This window comes from Pseudonaja textilis, chromosome 10, assembly GCF_049901715.1.
Source record: "Pseudonaja textilis isolate UNSWEBS1 chromosome 10, rPseTex1.2, whole genome shotgun sequence".
NCBI classification, from domain to species: Eukaryota; Metazoa; Chordata; class Lepidosauria; order Squamata; family Elapidae; genus Pseudonaja; species Pseudonaja textilis.
Window position 1 is genome coordinate 14,894,553 of NC_141999.1, and position 13,635 is coordinate 14,908,187.

The window sequence follows — 13,635 nt, forward strand, 5'->3', positions numbered from 1 at the left end:
GTGGGTGTCAACCGTGTTTTTGTTTTGTTTAGTGTATTCCGTGGACGGATCTTATTGTGGTTTATTCTATGCATTATTACTAAAGCAAAGGGTAGGATAAACACGCTGTGTGAACAGGCATCTCTATCCAGTATACAAGATTCAGTTTCCAGTACACAATATGTATCTGTAACTTTAAAATAAAATAAAAAAGGGGGCGGTGCGGAGTTACACAAAGAAAGGTCCCTCTGGAAACCTCTTCGTTATAAACGCAGATGGTCGATTTTGTGGGACTCCATGTCCCGCCTTGCATTGCTTTTCCCGGATGTGAAAGTTGCACCCCTCCCATTGCCCCTGCGCATTCTGGGACTCGTAGTTCCTCCAAATATACGTCGAAGTTAAAGGAACCGTTCGTTGAAATCACCAGTTTGAAAGAAGAAAAGAAGGGTTATAAGCAAAACAAAAAAGCTACTCTTCATAAGGTTTCTGATTTCTTTACCACTCTGAGAACTTTACTTCTTAGCCCTTGATATTTGAAGGATCAGCACAGCAACAGAAATATACCCATTTATAACGCTGCAGAATTTTGGAACATCGTAATTCTATGGCTTGATAGCAAATCAATTTACGAAGTTTGTTTAAATGAAAGCATGGAATAAATTGTATTTTATTTCAAATAAAGAGCAGAGAGATGAAAATACTGCTAATTAGGATCTAGAAACCATTGACAGAATATCTATGATTTAATTTAAATTTGGAAATTTGCACATGGAAAACAACATACATACCACAGCCCATTGGCTGCATCTGTGGCTGTAATTCTCTTTTTATTGTCCAGAGTTGAATATAAAAGATTATGTTGATTTCAGACTTTGGCTGTGTTCTCATGTACAAAGTCACAAACATCTTGTGTATTGTATGAGGCCAGAGAACTGGATTACGGGCGGGTAAGCATAGTAACAGAATACCCTAAAGCACTTGAGATTCTAGACTTAAACAACCTTGAACTATGCTGACTAAGATTGGACTTAAGCATAGAACATAAAATCATATGTTACGTCTTACCAGTTAATGAATATTTCAGCTTTAACAACAACAACGCAAAGCACACAACAGATATAAACAATGAAATACAAGGCTGTACCACCCACATGGCCCGTGAGAACCCTCCCCACCCACTCATTCCTTACCCAGCAAACTTGCCTGCTAAGTTGCTATTTTTCCAACCATCAGCTGTTCTACTTTGCTGGGAGATTTAGATTAAGCAGGAAATGGTTGGATTTCTTGCTTCCTAGCTAGTCTTTAGATCTTCGGCTCTGCTTTTAAGCACAGCTGAACCTCCCTTAGGACTAAAGGTTCTATTGTTCAGTGCAGACTCACTGCAAGCAAATTTTATGTGACAGACTGAGCTAGCCGATGGCAGATAGTTCACTGAATGATTCTGTGAGCAACTCAATCTGCCTGCCTGCTTTGCCTGATTTTGGATAAAAGTTGTTCTTTTTTATAAAAAAAATTCAATACATGGTGTGTTGTGAGTTAATTTTGTGAGTTTGCTTGCAAGCAAATTTTATGTGACAGACTGAGCTAGCCGAAGGCAGATAGACAGATCACTGAATGATTCTGTGAGCAACTCAATCTGCCTGCTTGCTTTGCCTGATTTTGGGTAAAAGTTGCTCTTTTTTATAAAAAAAGCAATATTTGTATAAATATTTATATTTACATACAAGCCATGCCCAGCAAGTCACATGACCAAAGCACACCCACAAATCAGGCCACACCCACAGAACTGGTTAGTGGTCCCTGGGATTTAAAATTATGAGTTTGGTGGTCCCTGAGGTCCAAAAGGTTGGCAACCCCTGAATTAGACTGTTCAGAAAAGTGGGGAAATAGGTGCAGGAAGCTAAATTTTACTGTTGTTATATTATGAGTTCTATGTCAAAATTAGCTTGCATTCTAAGCACTTAAACCAGGAGTCAAGTTTTTCAGTTCTGTACAATATTAAATATTAGCTCGATACCCATGCTTTGCTACAAAACTATGTGGTGCGGCTTAGTTTTGGGGGAAGAAAATAAGGGAAGGGGTTGAAATCTGCCTCTGCCTACCAGCATCCATCAGTATTCATGTGGCTAGTGTCCTGTCAGTGTGTGAGTTGAGGGCTGTTTGGAAACTGAAGCAGTATTTGTGTGTGAGCAAGGAGACGACAGCAAGGTGCCTGGGTGTGGCTTAGCTCAACTGTTCTGTACTAAAGCTGCTTGGTGCTGTAAAACTAAAACTGAAACTGAAACTCCTCTCCTCTGCTTGTATTTTGCATTTGGAACAGATTTCTTTTCAGGTAGGGAGGGGGAGTAGAATTCTTTAGCACCAGAGCGTGTTAATAATAATATACAAAATACTAATGCTCTGATGATCATTTCGAAAAATCCTTTCTTAGTGAGCTCCTAGAAGCCAAGAGGAACATACGTGCCACATGTCAAGTTTGTAGGCTTTACGGTTCTGGAGATTTTGGGATGATTCGTGAGTGGTATTTCACTTTTATATATATATAGAGAGAGAGAGATTGGTCTACCCAGTTGGAAAGACTGAATAGGATAAAGTATCTTGTTCCTCAAGGATTGAGCAGGATAAATCATCAAGAAAGAGGATGCCTGCAGTCGGTGTGTCAGGGAATGTCTTTATTTTTCAGTCCACCATGTAATCGTACATTACCTTTTTAACGTTTAAAAGTTTTCAATCCTGGGAATTGAAGTCCCCACATCTTAAAGCTGACACAAATTTGAGAAACACTGCACTCCACTGTTCAATCAAGGGTGCACCCTCTACCCTGTGAAGACTTATTCCAACAGAATACTTCAGTAAGGATATTGCACCAGATATATTTAAGGAAACAGGAGAAATCTGACATCACGCTGACTTTCTGTTGCTTTTGAGAAATTTCAAGCAGCTTTTCAATCATCCACAGGAAATCTGACAAGACCGCCATTCCAAAAGGGAACAGGTACAATTTATTTTATATACAGGTAGCCCTCGATTTACAACAGTCCGTTTAGTGACCAAAGTTACAGCATCACTGAAAACAAGTGACTTGTGACCATTTTTCGCACTTACGGCCATTGCATTTGCTCACCATGATCCGGTGATCGAAACTCAAGACCCTTGGCAACTGACTCATATTTATGACAGTTGCAATGTCCTGGGGTCATTCTATTATCTTTGGTGACCACCTGACAAGCCTCGGTGGTTAGAGTGCAGTACTGCAGGCTACTTCTGCTGCCTGCTGGTTGCCTGCAATTTGGCAGTTCGAATCTCACCAGCCTTAAGGTTGTGACTCAGCCTCCCATCCTTCCGAGGTTGGTAAAATGAGGAGCCAGATTGTTGGGGGGGTTAACAATTGCAGTGATTCGCTTAACAACTGGGGCAAGAAAGGTTGTAAAAATAGGGCAAATCTCACTGAACATCTCGCTTAATGACAGAAATTTTGGCCTCAATTGTGTTTGTAAGTGGAGGACTACCCGTACATCCCACCTTTCCACCAAGAAAACATAGAGCTCTTCCCAATTCCCCCATGATAGTCCTGCTGAGTATATGAGAGAGACAGTAAGAGGCCCATGTTATCCAGGAACAGTGGTGGGACTCAAATAATTTTAACAACCGGTTCTCTGCCCTAATGACCGGCTGGGTGGGCATGGCCAGGGGTGTGTGGCAGGCAGCACTCGGCCTCCTGCACCCCCATGGGGGCAAAAACAGGCCATGGGGGGGCACACATACCCATGCCCCATTTTGGGCCTAGTAGGCCTCCCTTACCTGGGAGCCAAAATGGCGAGCCTGGGGACTCCTGAAAGGAATGGGGTGGGAAGAGGCCAGGCCAGCAATTTAACAACCGGTTTGACCAGTGGTGTGAAACAGCTGAATCCCACCACTGACCAGGAGGATCCATGATTAAGGTTAGATTTCATGTTGAGAAGACATTGAAAAGGAGGTGCAGAGGGCAGTTCAGCATAACGTTATACTTGTGCAGTCTGGCACATCGGTAAGAGCCGGGGACACCGTTTCAGAGAACGTTTTTTTAAGAAGGTCAGAGCAGGGATGGGGAACTTCTGACCACTCCGATGCCAAAAATGCCCCTTATCCTTTTCCCACCTATGGCCATGCTAACGGCTTCCACGGTAGTTCAGAAATATCAGGGCCTCGGGAACATGGCCTGCCTTATCTATCGCTGGGGTATAGAAACAGCAGAAAGACTTTGGACATCCTCTTTTAATCTATTTATCCATTGTTCCTTCACAGCACCTGGTCCATCCTTCCACTATGGACTTACGGCCAGAATAAGAGCCCCAAATTTCTGTTGCTAAGTGAAACGTTCATTAAGGGAGTTTTGCTCCATTTTGCAATCTGGCTTGCCACAACTGCTAAGCAAAATCACTGCAGTTTAGTAACACTGTTGTTAAGTGAATTTGGCTTCCCCGTTGATGTTGCTTGCCAGGTCACCAAAGAGGAAATCATATGACCTAGGACACTGCAACCATCGTTGTAAGTTGAGGACTACCTGTAATTCCTTCTAGTGGGGAAAAGAGACACTTGCAGAAATGCAGGGATTCTTAATGGGGGGATGCCCATTTTGTCTGCATGCCAAGGGCATATTACTTGGGAGTAATGAAACGGTTGCCCCAACACTGCCCACTTTCTCTTGTGCACACATGGTACTCCAGGATTCAGTTGGGGAGATGGGGTGGGAAGGAAAGTATATTTTTTCCCCAAATTTCAGAAAGATCCTGATTCTCGTGAAGCCCAACTGACCACCAGTTTAGGAGATGTTATGATTCACTGCCTATCTTCGATTTGTACACTGCTCAAAAAAATAAAGGGAACACTTAAACAACACAATGTAACTCCAAGTCAATCACACTTCTGTGAAATCAAACAGTCCACTTAGGTAGCAACACTGATTGACAATCAATTTCACATGCTGTTGTGCAAATGGAATAGACAACAGGTGGAAAGCATAGGCAGTTAGCAAGACATCCCCCAATAAAGGAGTGGTTCTGCAGGTGGTGACCACAGACCACTTCTCGGTTCCTATGCTTTCTGGCTGATGGTTTGGTCACTTTTGAATGCTGGCGGTGCTTTCACTCTAGTGGTAGCATGAGACGGAGTCTACAACCCACACAAGTGGCTCAGGTAGTGCAGCTCATCCAGGATGGCACATCAATGCAAGCTGTGGCAAGGTTTGCTGTTTCTGTCAGCATAGTGTCCAGAGCATGGAGGCGCTACCAGGAGACAGGCCAGTACATCAGGAGACATGGAGGAGGCCGTAAGAGGGCAACAACCCAGCATCAGGACCGCAACCTCCACCTTTGTGCAAGGAGAGATAGGAGGAACACTGCCAGAGCCCTGCAAAATGACCTCCAGCAGGCCACAAATGTGCATGTGGCTGCTCAAATGGTCAAAAACAGACTCCATGAGGGTGGTAGGAGGGCCCAACATCCACAGGTGGGAGTTGTGCTTACAGCCCAACACCGTGCAGGACATTTGGCATTTTCCAGAGAACACCAAGATTGGCAAATTCGTCACTGGTGCCCTGTGCTCTTCACAGATGAAAGCAGGTTCACACTGAGCACATGTGACAGACATGACAGGGTCTGGAGATGCCATGGAGAATGTTCTGCTGCTTGCAACATCCTCCAGCATGACCAGTTTGGCAGTGGGTCAGTAATGGTGTGGGGTGGCATTTCTTTAGGGGGCCACACAGCCCTCCATTTGCTCATCAGAGGTAGCCTGACTGCCATCAGGTATCAAAATGAGATCCTCAGACCCCTTGTGAGACCATATGCTGGTGCGGTTGGCCCTGGGTTCCTCCTAGTGCAAGACAATGCTAGACCTCATGTGGCTGGAGTGTGTCAGCAGTTCCTGCAAGACGAAGGCACTGATGCTATGGACTGGCCCGCCCGTTCCCCAGACCTGAATCCAATTGAGCACATCTGGGACATCATGTCTCGCTCCATCCACCAATGCCAGGTTGCACCAGACTGTCCAGGAGTTGGGGGATGCTTTAGTCCAGGTGTGGGGGGGAGATCCCTCAGGAGACCATCTGTCACCTCATCAGGAGCATGCCCAGGCATTGTAGGGAGGTCATACAGGCACGCGGAGGCCACACACACTACTGAGCCTCATTTTGACTTGTTTTAAGGACATTACATCAAAGTTGGATCAGCCTGTAGTGTTTTTTTCCACTTTAATTTTGAGTGTAACTCCAAATCCAGACCTCCATGGGTTGCTAAATTTGATTTCCATCGATAATTTTTGTGTGATTTTGTTGTCAGCACATTCAACTATATAATGAACAAAGTATTTAATAAGAACATTCAGATCTAGGATGTCTTATTTTTGTGTTCCCTTTATTTTTCTGAGCAGTGTATTTTGAACATAACAACTGTGGAAAGAATACCTAGCTAAATGGAAACCCTCTCTCAGTCAGTCCTCTGGATGATCGTAGTTTCAAGATACAAGCCGACAAACATCGGGATTTGAAGTATTTTAATTTGTACAAATAACGCACATCCCATCTGGCAAGAACAGTCAAATTCCGATCCAGGTTAGCGCTGGGAGTGTTGGCCTTCCAGCTCACTTTATAGTATTACCCTGCCCATCTAATTGCAGCTAGATCCTGCAGACCGCCCTATCCCAGAACCCCAAGTATCCTTGATCAACTAAGGCAGCTATCCATAGGTTATCTCCGTATTTCACATCCTGCTGCCCAGTCCGTCCCTATTCTGTCCCTATACCTAATACCGAACCCCCTCTAATCCCTATGTCCACCCCTTGGTGTGAAAGGAAAAATCCACCCCTCCGGCAAGAGCCGGAACACTCCCAAAGTGCTTGGTTGTGATGGGGTGTTGAACCAGAGTTCCCCACGTCATCTGGAGATGGGGATTCCCCACACAGCCATTGACTCCCAGCCAGCATCATAGGAGATTCCCTACGTGTCCACTGCACAGAGGAAACATCAGGGAATGCATTTCTGGTGGGGTCTGAGGTTAGTATTATTGTTGCTGGCAGGCTCCAAGGTTAGCACCGTTGCGTACGGAATCTAACACCCTGGGCAAGAGGGTGTGGAATCATTTTTAACCAAGAGTTTTGCACCCCAAAGATTATCATGGGCTGGAAATATTGGAAGGTACTTCTGCACGGGACTAACACAAAACCCTTTCCCGACTACAGGTAATTCTCAACATTCATTTAGTGACTCTTCGAAGTTGTAACAGCACCGAAAAAAGTGACTTGTGACCACTTCTCACACTTATGACCGTTGCAGCATCCTCATGGTCACGTGATCAAAATTTGGAAGCTTGACAACTGGGTCCTATTTTTGATGGTTGCAATGTCCCAGGATAATGTGATCATTTTCTGCGGTCTTCTGACAAGCAAAAACCAATTCATTTTACAACCAAGTTGCTCACTTAACAGCTGGGGCAAGAAAAATCCTACAATGGGGCAAAACTCATTTAAAACTGTCGCTCAGCAACGGAAATTTTGGGCTCAATTATAGGTAGTATTGGGGCTGCCAAAGTAGGTCTCGCGGGAGAGTCAGAATGAGGCAACACCAACAAGTTGCTTCATTTCCACTTTTGGAAGGGGAAGACTAGGGAATTCTGGGAGTTAAAGCCCATGTTGAAAAACACTGATTTAAAATGAGTGTTTTTAAATTTTAAAAGGATAGTTCTACAAGGGAGAGGGGATAAAAATGGAAGACTGATTTGTCAGGATGTCACTTGGCTTTTGCTAGTGAAGTTAGAAACAAGGGGGACCCATCCTCTGATTGCCATATGGAACTGCAGATTACAACAGTCTCTCTCAACCTTGGTAATATGAAGATGTAGGGACTTCAACTCCCAGAATTCCCAAGCCAGGATGCTGGCTGGGGAATTCTGGGAGTTGAAATCTCTACATCTTCAAAGTTGCCAAGGTTGAGAAAATATTGGATTAGAATCTGCAGTGTAGTAGCCACGGGTACCTAGGCCATCCACCACACATCCCAAAGATGCTCATCCCCATTAAAATATTTTTTTAAAAAAAACAGAAAGGGTTGAGCTTTCATGTATCCATACATTCTGCAAGACTTCAGCTTCTTTATGTGGAATCAAAGGATTTCCAGAGCTGCTTTGCAAGATCTCAGGACAACTGTTGAAATATTGCAAAGAGTTATGGGAGCTCCTCTGGCAGAGCCTGAAGCCCGAACAAGATTACCTACTCGTCATCCCTGATCACATGACCTTCAACCACAGGGGGCTACACAGAGGTGTGCAGAGGACACTTGTAGCCCCTTTACAAAAGGAACCCCAAATTTCCAAAACAGTTTATACAACGGTCTTCAGCCATCATAACTCCTCTTCCTAAGAACACCATTTTCCACTTCCAGAATCAAGAAGTTTTCATCTCACGCTTTTAGTGGAAGAGAGTGGTGTCCTCTGAAGAAAAACAAAGCACGCTCACCCAAGTAGACATCCATCTGGCGTTATCTTTTTGATAAAAGGAACGATTTCTGCCAACGGATGTGTTTAACTGATGTTCTTTAACTGTTGTTTTGGTTACATTTTTCAGGGGTTCCTCTTAGAGCCTACATTATCAGCCACAAATGAGTGGGGACACCCACTTCTTTCTCACTCTTTTCTCTCTCTGCCTTTTCTCTCCCTTCCTTTTAACCTGAACGTTGGGTTGGAAGAGAAAATTCTGGCTGTACGTCAGAAATGGAATGCTTCTGAAGTCGATTTGGAGGCAACCAGGTGGTCACTAGTTTCAAAGACGAAGCAGCTTAGAAAATATTCACTAAACGGTGGAGTACATGTTACAGATTTCAGACCCTAGCCAACTTTCCTTTCCATTACCCACCTTTTATTTCATGTTTCATTCATTTACTCCTTTACTCCTTTTCGTTATTGCAAAATATTGCAACCTACAGATTAACGCACACTGAAAGTCATTTGCTCAGACAAGACGTGACCCAAAATTATTATTATTTTTTTAGAAAAACCAACAAACGAACAAAAAATCTGACCAAAAAAAAAAAAAAAGGATCTCGCTTAGAAAAAGATTCTTCCCCACATCTTGGAGACAAGAATAAGACCACAAGTTTGGAGGATTGGCCAGTGTGAACCAGTGACAGTACACAACTTGGCCAGTAGGTGGAGTCCTGAGCTTGTTTTGGCTCCGAGGTCCTTTTAAGCAGAAACTGTTAGATTTGGAAAAACAGTGTTGGTCAAAGTTTCCCCAATGGGTTCATGATTCTTGCTTAAGTACCAAACGAAAGGCATTAATGGATGAGAAGGACAAGATGGAGTCACCATAGTTGTCCCCCCTGGAACACCAAATCTCCAGCAGAACTGACAACGGCCTTGAAAATGCTTTGCCCTACTCCATTTATCTTGGTGGCTTGGCGTTGTTATTGTGGTTTGCAAACATCCCCAAAGGCTTGTTCATTGTAGGTAGGCAAGGAAGCAATTATCCAGAGCTAAAAAAGAACAACAGAAGACCAGTGACATAAGATTATTTCTTCTTGAACACTTCCAGTGATGGACTCCCTCAAAAGTCTAGAAGTAAGTTGTTCCACTGATTGTACTCATTGTCAGAAAATTTCTCCTTAATTATAGGTTGCAGCTCTCTTTAATGACCTTCTACCCATTACTGCTTGCCCTGCATCCAGGTGCTTTGAAGAGTCAGTTAACTCCCTCTTCTCTGTGACAACCCCTCAAGTACTGGAAGACTGCTATCATATCTAGTGGTGGGATGCAACCGATTTAAGAACCGGTTCAGTGAGCGTGCGCTTTGCTAGAACTGGTGCGAACCGGTAGAATCCCACCACTGATCATATCACCCCTAGTCTAGTGGGACAGTGGTGCAATGGGTTAATGGTGCTGGAACTGCTGGCCAGAAATGGCCTGCACTCTGGCAGTTCGAGCCTGGCTCTGTGAGACAGGGTGAGCTCCTACTGCTCGCTCCCCAGCTCCCGGCCACTCAGCAGTTCGAAAGCATGCAATATTGCAAGTAGATAAGTGGGTACCACTTCAGTGGGGAAAACCTAATTGCATTCATGTGTGGAGCGAGTGAAAGCTGGTGCTCCACACATGAATGCAATTAGGACCTGGCTGGATGTGAGGCAAGGCAATGCAACATGCGTTGAGGCGAGACCAGCAGAGGAGCATGGGTAGAGCCAACAACCTGAGTGCCGCTAGTCAACTGGTGTTTGCCCCCTGAGTGCACCAAGGATAGGCACACAAGCACTGACCCAAATGAACTAATAATTTGGGCTGTCAGGTCTGCATTGTCAGATTTCTCTGACATTGTATCATCTTCTTTTAATGACCCTGTAATCCCTTGCAGGGTGGCATCTGGGCAACTAAATGGAGCTGAATGTTTACTGGCCGGGTGCCCTGCCTGTTGCCAATGCAGAGTTTTGTTCAGCAGACATATTCTCATAGTGCCCAGAGAGAAATATCTGCCTCTACCTAGGATGAAACTCACAGCCTCCTGATTGTGAGACAACAGCTCCACTTCTAGGCACTACTCTTCTCTGACATTGTATGCCATGTGCTAAAGGAATAGGCCATGGCACAAGACTGACAGTGGCACATGAGCCTGCAAATGGCCCATCCCAAACTATCCATCCTCCATCCTAGCAGAGATGCATTTTCAGACTTGCAAAGTTCTGGTAATCAACCATACTATAAAGATACAGCTAGTACTCCCAAGTATCCTTTTTGCCTGGACTATCTCACACATCTCTCCCTCCTCCCCTTTAGAGTCCAAGAAACTAAGGAGGGGTCTCTTCTGAGACATTGGCCAAGCTCCCATTCTTTCTGCAGGCTCAGTTGCCTTTTATCTATTGTCTAGTCTGCAGCCTTTCCTCCTGTCTCCTAAGGTCAGTACCCCACGCCATTACATCTACTCATAAAGGTAGGGTTCAATCTTTTCACTATTTCTGAAGAGTCCGAGCAAATGCAAGAATACCGCACCGTTTGAGAAGAGAGGCCAATGTAGGAGATGACCAGACTGAGCCTGAGGGAGGAGTCAAATGCATCATCAGTCTCGAATCTTTTCATGCCCACAAGAGATCTAAGTCCAGCCCACTGGAATTCCACTGACTCTTAAAAATAAAGGTTCCCCTCACACATACGTGCTAGTTTTTTCTGGCTCTAGGGGGCGGTGCTCATCTCCGTTACAAAGACGAAGAGCCAGCGCTGTCTGAAGACGTCTCCATGGTCATGTGGCCAGCCTGACTAAATGCCGAAGACGCACAGAACGCTGCTACCTTCCCACCAAAGGTGGTCCCTATTTTTCTACTTGCATTTTTATGTGCTTTCAAACTGCTAGGTTGGCAGAAGCTGAGACAAGTAATGGGAGCTCATTCCATTATGCAGCACTAGGGATTCAAACCGCCAAACTGACGATCTTTCTGATTGACAAGCTCAGTGTCTTAGCCACTGAGCCACCCTGGTGACTCTTATCTACTGCCAATTTGCTTTGACCATTGGTAGTTCAATTCTTACAGACAGCTTAAGTTTGCAATAAACCCTTATATACATTTGAACTAATCTTTTCTGAGCTCGATAGCCATTGCCCCACACTGTCCGGTACGTGGTTAGGGAAAGGGAAGGAAAACTACTTTACTGTAGTTCTTCCAAAGGCCTGGTGAGGAAGCTGGGTCTCAATTTGTTAAAGCCACTTACGTGTATAAAGGCTGCAGCTGCAGGTGTGACATCTTTTGTGGTGCTTGGTAGCCGTAGGAATCAAACCCTCCAATAAAATCAACTGTGGGGTGAAAAGACAAGAGGGAGATTGGTCTGGCAAACAGCTAGACAAATTAGTGGTCATTACCATACTCAAAAGGAATCATTTAAAGACAATTGCAATAAAACACCCAGCATGCTGGCTGGGAAATTCTGAGAATCGAAATTCGCACATCTTAAAATTACCCAGTTTGAAAAACATTGTTGTAAAAGAACCAGAGATTTCTTTAAGTTGCCAAGGCAGATATTCATGGATGAACCTCAAATATTTTTCTAGCAATTTATCGCTTCCTTCAACTATTGGTGTGCAGGGGGCAATAAATTCAGTTTAGGAATTCCCATTCCTTCCTTCATCTTTTTTTTTTAATTGTTTGTTTGTTTGCACTGATGGGCGCATTAAAAATTCCCTGTCACTGAACTCTCAAATGATCAAGAAGCAAGTTGGGTCTGCAGAAACAAGCAAAGAAACAAAGCCATTTACAGACAGACCTTGATTTACGACAATTGAGCCCCAAATTCCTGTTGCTAAGCGAGACATACATTAAGTGAGTTTGCCCCATTTTTTTTTTTTGCATTTTCTTGCCACAGTTGTTAAGGGAACCACTGCAGTTCTTAAGTTAATAACCTGGTTGTTGAGTGAATCTTGCTTCCCCATTGACTTTTCTTGTCAGAAGGTTGTCAAAGGGGATCATGTGACCCTGGAAAGTTGCAAGCATCATAAATATGAGTCGGTTGCCAAGCATCTGAATTTTGATCATGTGACCCTGAGCTGTAATGGTAGTGTGAAAAATGGTCATGTTGCTTTTTCAGTGTTGTAGCTTTGAACAACCACTACATGAACGGAGTCGAGGAATACTTGCATTAAATAAGGTTAACTCTAGTCAACTCGTTTAGGTTTACTGGATAATCCTAAACCAGTTTAAAACTTGGTGCAAAGCTTCTGCTAGGCTTTTTATGAGCTGGCTTAGTTAGGTAACTGAAGGCAACCTATGGCACTTCTGTGGAAGTTACCTATAATATGGTATCATCAAGGACCAGGGACTCTGGTCTGAGGAAGTCCCATAAGCCTGCCATTCATTTTTTTTTTCATGGCATCCAATTAGATATCCTGATTTATTTATTTAGCGAAACTTGCATTCCATTCTGCTCCAGAGACTCCTAGTGGCTGACGTCCAAGTCATAAAACCATTTGATGACAACTAATGTAACCATAATGAAAAGCTAAAAATAACAGAGCGTAAGTCAGAGTTTACAAAAACCCATCTCACTCCTCATCTCCAGAGCCTTCTTACAGAGTCAGCTGAATCCACTGGTTCTTTTGCAAAGGCACAGCAGGGTTGGGTCCCATCATGGAACTGGGGGAAGAATTGGCTACAGAGTCTACTCTTTTAGTGAAAAGCCTTCCTGGCCCAGCATCATCCTTTAACTGGCCAAGGGCGGGGAGAACCCCAAAATCTACCCAAAGGGTTAAGTGAAGGTAGGTCTGACAAACAGCTGATCCTGGAACCTCTGCTTAAAGATCTTAAAGGCATAAATAAAGGGAAAATATTCCAAGGTCACTCCATTTACATCAGGGGTGTCCAACCTTGGCAACTTTAAGACTTGTGGACTTCAACTCCCAGAATTCCTCAGCCAGCTTTGCATAGTGGTAAATGCAGGAATGAGCTGCTACCGGTTCACACCGGTTTGAGCGAACCGGGAGTTATTTTACATCTGCTTTGCTGAACCAGTAGTTGCAATGACTAGCTGGCCCTGCCCACCCTGCCCTGCCCCTCCCAGGAAGTCTCCACACGGCCCCCTATGGATGCCATGTAAGTGCAGGGCCCAGGCGGAGGTTCAGTGAGGGTGAAAAATGGGCTTCCCGGAAGCTCTGGAAACA

The 13,635-nt window shown here is 44.3% G+C and overlaps 1 protein-coding gene across 1 annotated transcript in view; it reads right to left on the reverse strand.

Moving 5' to 3' along the window:
* Positions 1-8,854: 8,854 nt before the first annotated feature.
* Positions 8,855-13,635, reverse strand: part of NKAIN1 (sodium/potassium transporting ATPase interacting 1) — a 36,847-nt gene continuing 32,066 nt past the window's right edge. Inside the window, exons 6-7 of the mRNA XM_026702834.2 lie at positions 11,697-11,778; positions 8,855-9,481 (exon numbers count right to left, since the gene is read on the reverse strand). Of these exons, the coding sequence (XP_026558619.1) occupies positions 9,472-9,481; positions 11,697-11,778 (92 nt within the window). The 3' untranslated portion in view covers positions 8,855-9,471. The remainder of the gene's footprint in view (positions 9,482-11,696; positions 11,779-13,635) is intronic.